Source organism: Aplysia californica, unplaced genomic scaffold (genome assembly GCF_000002075.1).
Source record: "Aplysia californica isolate F4 #8 unplaced genomic scaffold, AplCal3.0 scaffold00075, whole genome shotgun sequence".
In the NCBI taxonomy this organism is placed as follows: Eukaryota; Metazoa; Mollusca; class Gastropoda; order Aplysiida; family Aplysiidae; genus Aplysia; species Aplysia californica.
Genome location: NW_004797345.1, coordinates 743,625 through 754,985, shown reverse-complemented (window position 1 = coordinate 754,985; position 11,361 = coordinate 743,625). Strand labels below are relative to the sequence as shown.

At 42.5% G+C, this 11,361-nt stretch overlaps 2 protein-coding genes across 2 annotated transcripts in view; both read right to left on the bottom strand.

Annotated features, from left to right (window-relative positions):
* LOC101846337 (WAS/WASL-interacting protein family member 3) overlaps positions 1-8,827 on the bottom strand; it is a gene marked incomplete at its 5' end in the record, with an annotated part of 23,695 nt that extends 14,868 nt beyond the window's left edge. The window contains 5 exon segments of the mRNA XM_005094091.3: positions 262-357; positions 2,309-2,362; positions 6,609-6,638; positions 7,750-7,903; positions 8,758-8,827. Of these exon segments, the coding sequence (XP_005094148.2) occupies positions 262-357; positions 2,309-2,362; positions 6,609-6,638; positions 7,750-7,903; positions 8,758-8,827 (404 nt within the window).
* A 982-nt stretch (positions 8,828-9,809) lies between these two features.
* The window catches only part of LOC101846122 (signal-transducing adaptor protein 1), a gene marked incomplete in the record, with an annotated part of 22,778 nt that continues 21,226 nt past the window's right edge, over positions 9,810-11,361 (bottom strand). The window contains 2 exon segments of the mRNA XM_013080115.2: positions 9,810-10,287; positions 11,037-11,294. Coding sequence (XP_012935569.1) covers positions 10,204-10,287; positions 11,037-11,294 — 342 coding nt within the window.

The window sequence follows — 11,361 nt, the reverse complement described above, 5'->3', positions numbered from 1 at the left end:
CTTTTTGGGTTGCTGGGGTTTTTGTATTGTTTTATTTTGGTTTTATTTTACTTGCGTTTTTTCACTGTTATGGGTTTTTTTGTTTGTTTTTTTCTGGGGGGGGGTGTTGTTTTTTTATTGGTTTCTTGGGGGCGGGGGTGGGAAGAGGAGGGGTTGAGAAAAGGGAGGGTCTATTCAACTCTTCAATTACCAATTAGAGGGGAAATAGTAGGTTGTTTAATGGAGGGGGTGACAAACACAGATTATAATTAATGTACTTACTGTCAGAACCTATTCCAACTCGAGAATTCTGCTCACCGTAGCGCCCTCCTGGCCAGTTGATGGTTTGTGAATGGTGAAAATGGGGACGGACTGGTTCTGGAAAGATATTTTTTTTAATGTGCTGTGTGAGCTTTGTTTGACCCAAGTAATGATTCTGTATGGTTCCAACCATGGTCAAAACCACCATCACCATCACTGCCTTTCTCAACTTGTATCAGAATGTAAGCCACGAACAAGAAGGTTATCAATATTCTACTGTCCCTGGCCACAACAAACACTTTCCACCTTTCCCTATCCTGGGCTAGCCTTTGATATACAGTCAAACCTGCCCTGACAGCCACCTCTATAAGACGGCCACCTGTACAAACGGCCACTTTCCGTTTCCCCCCTTGCGTTTTTTCTATATAATTTAACTGTGTAAAACGGGCATCTGTCCAACGCGGCCGCGGCCACCATATTTTAACACACAACCCCTATTACACTGAGCAATAACTCCTGTCTTAGACGGCCACCTTAGTGACTCCATTACGTTTTGTCATAAATTGTGCACTGGCCCCTGGCGTTGTCGGCGAGCCGTCATAATCCAATCACTTGTCGTTTTTGCAGGTAGTCCCTTCAACCGATCATTTTGCGTAGGCCCCTCCCACTGTTGACCAATAGCTATCAATTTTCACCTATTGGTAAGGTAAGCGTGTGATCCTTCATTACCCATAAGCCCCGCCCAGAACTCATACACAAATCGTAAGTGAGATGAGTGGTCACTGTTTACCCAGTCTGTAACAAAGTAACAAAGGACGTCAACATGAACTTGTGACAGAAGCGTCGCTTGTTCCCCGAGTGGTGGCGACCCATGTGTTTGATTTAACATGACACTCGGTCTTCCTAGTCTAATGCATTTCGTTTTATTGTTACTCTTGTGCAAAATCAGCAACAAAATAAAAAAAATTACAAACAAAATACAAACCAACAACAACAACAAAAAATAACAACATAGCGGGTATTTTGATTGAGACCTCAGATTGGAATGGTTTGTTTTATTCATCTTTATCAGTCCTGCCTAAGATGGCCACCTGTCTTATACGGCCATTTTTCTCCTTGACAATGGGTGGCCGTCTTACACAAGTTTGACTGTAATTCCATGTCTTCCCACTACTCTGTACATCATTCTCTGTGACTCTTCTCCAGGTTCCACGTGACCTTTCCCTTGATCTCTTACCCCACACCCACTGTAGCCCTTGTAAAAGGAGTGAAGAAACAGGGTAAAATCTGGATTCTTGTACTGTGAATACATGTATTTTCTTGTCAAAAGTGCAGTTGATATTGTTGTTGTTGTTGTTGTTGTTGTTGTTGTTGTTGTTGTTGTTCCTGCTGCTTAACTCTCCCCCTCCTTTCTCCTGTTCCCCTTCCTCTATTTTCTTCTCCTCCCCCCCCCCCTCGTCGTCTTCCTCCTCTTCCTCCTCTTCCTCCTCCTCCTCCACCTCCTTCTGTTCATCATTCTCCTGATTCTCTAATTCCTTCTCCTCATCCTTCAGTTTTTTCTCCTCCTTCTCCTCCGCCTTCTGTTCTTCCTTCTCGTGGTTTTGCTTTTTCTCCTCCCCCCCCCTCCTCCAGCTTCTCCCCACCCCCCTCCTCCTTCTCTTATGCCTCCCGCCGTACCTCCATCTGGTGCAGCTGCTGGGGATCTAGGTACTTCACTTTAAGTGTGATCTGCTCGACCTCTTTTTGGAGCTAAATGTAATGAAAAAGTCCGATTGATGCTCCATTTTTAGCTAAACTTTAATGAAAATTGCACGCCGAAAGATAACTCCAATTATTACACCATGAAAGAGATCGGCACCTGTGTGCCAATGATTATAGTCTGTCTATGTCTTACTCGCACAATTCCTGGATTCCCACATAAGAAAAATAGTTTACCGAGCACCTCCGCCCCTTTCTCCATGGTTGGTCTTTATGTGTACGGTTGAAGCACCGTGCCTCTAAAATGATCCAATTTGTGTCGATGGGGACATAAAACATTTACAAGTTACAAGACAGGAGAGCCACTCACTTGATGTAGGGCGTGGTAGTGTTTTTCCGGATTCACGAAAATCTGGAGCATCTGCTGTGGACAGGTCAAACAGACTCATATCAAATGGCACTTAAGTCTAAATACTCTGGAAGCAAATCATAGATACCATATATTCAAAACAATTAGGGTGAGGGGGGGGGGAAGGGGTTTGTTATCTGAAGGTTATGAGAGATTAGGGACCAGCGTCTGTGATGTAGCAGTTAAGCTCGTTGCCAGCCTTCAAAGATATGGGTTTGCCTCTCAAATGGCTGGGGGGTTGGGGGGTTTTTTAATCAACTTTCTCTGTCCCACTGTTGGAATGCTGAACTTCACTCAGCCCAGGTTGGCCTTGACACGTAAGTTTGTTTTAGCCCGCCTCATAAATAATCTAAACTGAGTTGATAGGGATGTTAAATACTTAGATCTATAATTACATTACAATTACAGAGCTAAGAGAGCTTGCTTCGGATTTAGGTCATATTTTCCTGACGAACATGATATTCAAGTGAGGTGGACGCATATAGTCTAAGCCAATAAATCAGCTCTAGTTTAATGTCTTCCTTCTGCTTGTGAATGTGTGCACTTTTTTATGTACGTCAAAATTACAATCCTCGGTTTTCCCCAAGCCGTTTGTTCAGATGCAAAAGATTAAGTCCATCAACAACCGAGTGACAATTTTAACAAGACGATGAAAGGTGCATGCCACATTTACTGCTGTGGAAGTAAACAAAGGGAAATTTTTGCACAGCAAAAACCCTATACAGCTTTCTTTTGGAGCCTTACTCTGTGTTGCTATCCCCTGTCATCATCATCACTGTCTTTTTCACCCTTGATCAGGATATAGGCCATGAACAAACACGTTCCATCTTTCGTTATCCTGGGCGAGTCACTTGGTGTCACTCCATGTCTTCCCACTTTTCTGTACATCCATTTCCGTGACTCTTCTCCAGGTTCCACATGGTCTCCCCTTTGATCTTTTACCATGTGGGTTCCAATCTAACACTTTCCTTGTCATGCAGCTGCTTGACTTTCTGAAAGTGTGCCCAGTCCATCGCCAACGCCTTCTTCCCACCTCATCTCTGACTGGGTTCTGTCTTGTTCTTCTTAATACTTCCTTGCTGGTGATCCAGTCTGTTCAGCTGATACTCAGTAGCTTCCTCAGACATTTGTTCAAGAAAACCTGGATCCCCTTAATGCACGTCTGATCCACGTCTCACATTCATACAACAGTACTGACTTTACATTTGAGTGATAATCCTCAGCTTTGTGTGTAGTGAGATAGCCTTGGTCCTCCAAATCCTGTTCAAAGAAATAAATGCAGTCTGTGCCTTTCCAATACGGAACTTTATTTCAGCACCTACCTCTCTCTCTCTCTCTCTCTCTCTCTCTCTCTCTCTCTCTCTCTCTCTCTCTGTCAATTATACTCTCAAGATAGCAGAAGGATTTGACGTCTTTTAGTACATTTTCATCAACTGTGACCTCCTCCTTTCGTAGTATATCTGTCCTTAGGACTTTTGACTTTCCGGGGTGGATCCTCAATCCAACAGACTCTGAAAGGCTGTTTAAAATTGAGGTCTTTGCTTGCATCTGTTCCTGAGTGAGTGACAGAAGAACCAAGTCATCTGTAAAGTCCAGATCGTCCAACTGAGTCCATGGGGTCCAATGTAGGCTGTTTCTGTATCCTCTGGTGGTATCCTTCATCAGCCAGTCGATTGCCAAGATAAAGAGGATAGGGGATAGTAAACATCCCTTTCTCACACCGGTCTTGATGTCAAAGCTGTCAGTGAGCTGGCCATCATGTATAACCCTGCAACTTGTCCCTTCGTACTTGGTCCTGATGAGGTTAACCAACTTCTGTGGGATTCCGTGATGTCTCAGTATCTTCCACAGTGTTGCTCAGTCTATTCTGTCAAAGGCCCTCTCATAGTCAAGTAAGTTGACGATCAGCTGAGAGTTCCACTCCAGGGTCTGTTCCATTATGATCCTTAACGTGGCAATTTGGTCCGTGGTCGACCCATTTTTCCGAGAAAAAAAACAGCCAGTTCATCCGTTGCAGACTTGATTCTCTCCAAAATGATTCTGTTGAAGACCTTACCTGGTATCGAGAGAAGAGTGATTCCTCGGTAGTTGCTGCAGTTGCTGAGATTCCCCTTTTTAAGAAGTTTCACAAGGTGTCATTCTTTCTAATCATTTGGGAACTTGCTCTCATTCCAATCCTAGTAAACAACCGGAGAAGGAGGTCTGCCGTCACATTGTCATCTGCTTTTAGGGCCTAAGCTGGAATCTGATCAGGACTGGCTGCTTCACCATTGTTCAGCTTCTTAATGGCATCCATGATCTCCTGTTTTGATGGAGCAGATTGATAACTCATTTCTTACTGGCAGAATGTTTGGCGGCTTACTTGGTGGTGGTCTGTTCAGAAGACTGCTGAAATGCTCTACCCATCGTCTTGACTGAGCTTCCTTTCCAAAAATGGTTTTCCCTCTTGGTCTTTTACGGTTACTTCTGGTTTCCCATATTTTCCAGAAAAAAATTTTGTAGTCTGGTAAAGGATTCGCATGTTCCCTCCCTCTGCTGCCTCCTCTGCCCTCTCCACCAGCCCTAACAATGAATTCCTCCTTGTCTTTTCTCCGTGATCTCTTTACATCTTTAGCTGTTGTCCTGTACTGTTCCAACGCATCCTCTTTTGATCCCGTTGTTCTACATGCTCTTGTCTCGGCTCTCAATTGTTTTCTAGTGCTAATCAAGTCCAATGACCGTTGGCTAATCCATTCTTTGTGGTCTAATTTCTTCTCACCGAGTATTTCTTGGCATGTTGAAGTAAATACTTCTTTGACCTTGGTCCAGTGCATCTCCACCTCCTTGTCCTCCTCACCAAGATCCTCCAGCGGTTGAAATCTGTTCCTCAACTGCAGTTGAAAATTCTCATTCTTGTGTCCATCTAAGAGACTTACTTGAAACATCGTTCTTTTAGTTCCTGTTCTGATTCCGTGCTTTTTTAGACGAAGCTTGAGTTTTGCTAATAGCAGATGATGATCCGATCCAACATCTGCCTCTCTCTGTATGGTGGCACCTTCCAGTGAACGCCTAAACCTACGTGAGATACAAAAATGATAAATCTGGCTCTCCGTCACTCCATCCGGTGATACCCACGTAGCCTGGTGGATCCTCTTGTGGGGAAAAACAGAGCCTCCAATGGCAAAACTGTTGAAACCACAGATATTTCTCAATCCCTCACTGTTCTCTTTCATATGTCCCAAGTCATGTCGTCCAATGATTCCTTCATAACCTACGTTGTCCTGACAGATTTAGGCATTGGCATCTCCCCTTATGATGTTGACATCCTTCTTTGGTAGTTTGTCGATGACCCCCTGGAGCCGGCTATAAAAGCATCCTTGTCTTCAACCGAGGCTTCATTCGTTGGAGCGTAGATCTGAATTATGTTCATGTTGATGCTCTTATTCCTTGCCGTGAATGAAGCCATGATGATCCTCTTCCCCTGTGGTTCCCATCTTCTAAGTGACTCCTTTGAATACTTACTCAAAATAACTCCAACTCCCTCCGCATTGTGCTTGTCTTCCCTCTTAGAATACACTATTTGTTCCCCCGAGCTGGGCTGCTTCTGTCCAGATTGTATCCAGTGGGTTTCGCTGACTCCTAGTATGTGCAGCCTGTATCTTTTCATCTCTTGTGCCACTTAAGAACTCTTTCCTGCTTCATACAAGGTGCGAACATTCCACGACGCAATCCGGAAAGACTTGTTCGACGGAGAAGGTTTCGTGTCAGAAGAGTCCGTTCGGCTTTGTCCGCTGTCCTTCATTGCTCCTGCTGACACAGAAGCTCCCCCGTCTCCCAAGATGGAAAAATAATAAGGCGAGTTTGTTCGTATTTCTATAATTTTCCGTTTTTTACTGGGTCGGGTAGATGGCCCTCGGCAAGCTTGCACTTTTCAGGTGACCAGACCTGTGCACCTTCAGTCGCCTCTTACGACACGCAATATCACGGCAGGTGTATTCTTTGCTCCCCCATAGTAAAACTATGGTGCCCCCACGTGCAGGTTTTCTTATAGTGAGAGCTTTTCGGTGCTAGGAGTGCCGAAGATTAGAGGTGTTAGAATCCCCTGTGACAGACACATAATATTTTCAGAGAAGAGGTAATATTCTAAGAGCAATACATTTTGTATAGGTTTCAATTAACTTAAAAGTGTCTATCTTGTACGTGATTAGCACCAGCCTTCGAAAAAAACTTCAAATCCTCGGATCAGAGGAATAGGCCAAGAAAAAGAAGGAAAAAAACTCACTGAGCTCACCACTGTCAACATCGCGGTTCACTGCAACAAGCAATACATGTTGATTAGCAGATGCTGTGTCATTATATGTGTGTATGTGTGTGTGCCTGGAGAAAGGTCTTAGTTGTCGATAATTCTAGATATTAAGATAAGGGCATTGTTATTGTAGAAAATTCAATGCTGAACACTTTAACAAAGTTTGGAGAAAAATCCAATTTCTGACATATTTTTAACCTTTGTTGAAGTACATTAAGTTGTAAAAATAACTAGTCTAATTTAAAAAATATTCATACGTACTATATCATAAAATCCTTTCAATGTGTATTAAGAAATCGTTGAAAGTGCGTTTTATGATGGAACTACATGTTTAACCAGGTAAAACTTTTTTGGCCTTTTCTTTCACCCCGTTGCTCAAAAACAGCTTTGCCGACAACAGGGACCTCTCTCTAGGCACACACACACATATTGGAAAAGTACATTAACCCCCCCCCCCCCCTTTCATACTTATGTCTCCACACATTTCATAGATAACTGAGTATGGTTTCCTGATCCTGTAAGACAGGTTAGATTACCCGATTTAGGCTGCACTGCTGCAACTCTACTGTGGGCCCTATTTCAACCCCAGATGTTGCACATTAGGACAAGCCGTTGAAAATGTGGGGGAGTGGGATGTCAACTTCACTTTTAGCATTTTATATTCAATAAACACACCCTCATTCGCAAGTTCTGAGCATACACTTCAAATGATGTAGCCCTATTGTGTCCAGGCAGGGGAGGTATTGATCGAGTATCTTCATCTGTCCGCATCAAACTCAGCCCAAGTTCTTTGATCGAAGCAGCCCATCTCCCAAATGGCCTGCCGAAATGCTTCTTTTCAAGGTGCCAATGTCATGTATCGGGTAAGTTTGTCATTGTCAGAAACTTATTGTACTTTCGGAAATTATCTTTTCGAAATTGATTCAAAAAATTTATACCATCCTTGATTACTTTGGGCAATTTAGAAAGTCGACACTGAAACCTGATTACGGTTAAAGCTAAAATTAAAATCCCTGAAGCAAAAAAATTCCCCCACAACAACAGCAACAGCATCAGCACAGCAACAACAACAGAAACAACACCGACTCTTTCTTTCCTTCCAAGTTAAATGACCCACCTTTGTGAATGAAATTCCTGTAGTCATGAAAATGGTCTTCTTCGGGAATTCCCAGTTTAGAGTAGTCATTGGTTATCAAGGGAATAGTGGACATACGCCCAGAAGTCTCCACAAAAAATGCCATGACCTCAGCCAAAGATTTCATGGGTTTATGCTGAAGACAAAATGGTTGGTTTTAGAGGCGGAGTGTGATGGGGAAAGGAAAAATTATGGATGGACATAAAACCTTTTCCACATTATATTTCTACTTTTATCAATCTATCTATCTGCCTGCCTGCCTGCCTGTCTGTCTGTCAGTCAGTCAGTCAGTCTGTCTGTCTGTCTGTCTCTCTCTCTCTCTCTCTCTCTCTCTCTCTCTCTCTCTCTCTCTCTCTCTCAACCTAACTCTCAGATTTATATACAAACATAACCACATATATACACGTGCGCACACAAGCACGCATGCACGACACTCACAGACACGAAACACACATTTTCTTCCCCGTTTAAGAGAACTCAGCTCCTGGTTTCTGCAAAAACTATGAGATCCTGTCACAACATGAGCTTACAAATAAGAAAAGGTCCCTAGCACTATCAGTATTCCATTTAATCTGAGTTCAGAGTTCAACTTCTGAGTTCACCTTCAAAACAACTTTTTTTTAGGTCTGTAGAGCCTGCTAATTATACAGCTATAAATTCTACACAATAAAGCGTTACATTTTAAATACAAAAGAGTAATTTGATTGTTTGTAAATGTTTGTTTTATTCTCCCTTCAATACAATTCAGATAATTTAAGAGGCAGGTTCGATCTTGCCCATTAGGGCCAGTCCTGGATGAGTGAGACAATAATATGATTTCCTTCTCGATAAAATAGACGCCCCACTCAATAGGAATTCGAACTCACATGTTTTGTATGCAACAGTGTTGAGCCTATCCTATACACCACAGACATCGAATCAAAAACGTGTTTATTTTCAGGTAATGCAGCCCCTTTAACTTCAAAACAGAACAACAGAAAGAGGACCCACCGGATTCACCACATCGAGAATGTACCCATCACCGCGTGGCTGTACCATATAATGGTTTAATGAGGCGGTTCTGGGGAAATAAAAATGAAAGATTAGGGTTTACATACTTCTCCTCCGTCTCTCAGTCCTCTTCTTTGTCTCCCTCCCCCCCCCCCTTCCTCTTCCTCTCCTTGTTCCTCACCCCCCCCCCCCAACTCTTCCTCTTCTTCTCCTCCTCCACTTCTTCTTCTTCTTCTTCTTCTTCTTCTTCTTCTTCTTCTTCTTCTTCTTCTTCTTCTTCTTCTTCTTCTTCTTCTTCTTCTTCTTCTTCTTCTTCTTTCTTTCTTTCTTTCTTTCTTTCTTTCTTTCTTCTTCTTCTTCTTCTTCTTCTTCTTCTTCTTCTTCTTCTTCTTCTTCTTCTTCTTCTTCTTCTTCTTCTTCTTCTTCTTCTTCTTCTTCTTCTTCTAGCCATGCCAACAAAATATGATAGTGATTGGGAAACATCAGAAATTGTTTCCACACCTTCAACTTCAAGATGAACGTATCCTCGAAAGACAACTTCTGAGTAAAATCAAATATCTAGTTGGGCCCTTTCGCTCAGTTTGTCATCCCTGTCCAGACCCCTTCAACAATGTGCCTAAACTGATTCTGATGATAGGTCTAGTTTAGAGTAGGATAATGAATGTAAAGACGAACTTGTAATCAATGTGCTTGTTTATTCTTTTAGTACATGTGTGTGTGTGTGTGTGTGTGTGTCTGTGTGTGTGTGTGTATGTGCGTGTGTGTGTATGTTTGCATTTATGTGTGTGTATATATGTGAATGTGTAAGTGTGTATGTGTGTGCGTGAGAGAGAGAGAGAGAGAGTTAGACAGACAGACAGACAGACAGACAGACAGACAGACAGACAGACAGACAGACAGACAGACAGACAGACAGACAGACAGACAGACAGACAGACAAACAGACAGACAGACAGACAGACAGAGACAGAGGGATTTTAAGTTAAGGGGGAGGGGGGCACTTGAAGGCCAAATGTGGCATACTTCGTGCGTTATTATTCTTCCATTTTTTCTTCTGTTTTTGGAAGGAGACGAAAGTCCACCAAGCCACCAATTACTCATTTTTGGGCCGTTTTATATGATTTTTAGTGTCATAATTTGTGAAAAAGTAAAGAAATCTGCTATACTCAGCAATACTTTCAACAAGAATATCTTGCACATCAGAAAAAAAAGCTTTTTTGAAAACTAATTTTAAACATTTCAGTTAGAAATCTAGTATTAAATCTATTTTATTAATCTCTTTTTTGTTTGTTGTTTTTTAATCGAGTAATCGAGCGATATGAAAGTTGTGGATGTCTGAAAACAATTATATCACCTTCAGTATTTACCCTGTTACGCTGCATCTGATACATGCAAGGGAGGGGGGGGGGGGAATTAACCATTTAGTTAAACAGTTTTGTGATTCATCTAGCTATGAAAATTATGATCTAACATATGAAGTGCAAACCTTGGTGGTTCTGTCTTTGATGGATCAGCGTAGAAGCTGTGCCTCTGAAAAAAAATGCAAACCAGTAATGGAAAACTTTCACGACGCTCACAAGAAAAAATGTATCAAGGAAAATGTATTAGGAAGGGAAAGCAAGTAATAATATTCTGTAAGATTTCCAAACCTACCCTGAAACACCACTCATCCACAAACAACCTTGTAGCCTGCAGTTGAAAGGGGTATTGGTCCCCATTTACCAAATATTCTTGCCCAAAGATAAAGGAATGTAAGACTTTTCTTTCACATCACAGTCATAGTATTTGAATTTTGAGAAAAGCTGAGCACATCAACACAATAACGGTCATGAAGTGCAGGGAAAGAATAAGACAGGCAGATAGACAGACAGACAGACAGACAGACAGACAGACAGACAGACAGACAGACAGACAGACAGACAGACAGGCAGACAGGCAGACAGGCAGACAGGCAAACAGACAAGCAGACAAGCAGACAAACAAACAGAAAGAAACAACTTTGTCTTCCCATGCCAGATTTGAAACTGAAACAGATACTGTTCGCTACTCTGCTCGGATGTTTTAAAAAACTATTCGTCTTTTCCCATCATCCATCTGTTGATCTTGCCTTGCCTAATCTATTTTTACAGTGAGAGCAAGACCTCCGTGTCGATTCAGCTATCCTGGACATTCATTCATTTGCCTCCTCTCCTTGATTTATTTAGAATGAAACAACTGAGGGGGAGGGGGGGGAATCATTTTATGAAATACATGCTAACATCAAAAGAAGGAAAACTTACAGCGGTGAGTGTGGTCACAGGGGTGGGCTCGATATAATCCTCAGGTGGAATATTCAGGTCTTCGTCTGTTTGGGAATACGAACCAGATGTGGACCCATTTGGGGAGTCAAATCCGCCTGAAAATGAACTCACGACAGCCGGCTCTGAGGAGCGTCTGTCAATTTGAGCCGACGACGGCAGTCTGACGCCGATACTGAGAAGTTCCCGGACGTGCTCGATTTGACCAGGTAATAAGTCGAGACTATCTGGAACCGTGTTCTGCGCAGGTTTGAAGGTCAGGGAAGGAGACCGAAAAATATAAAGAGATATATATGGGAGTTGGGTG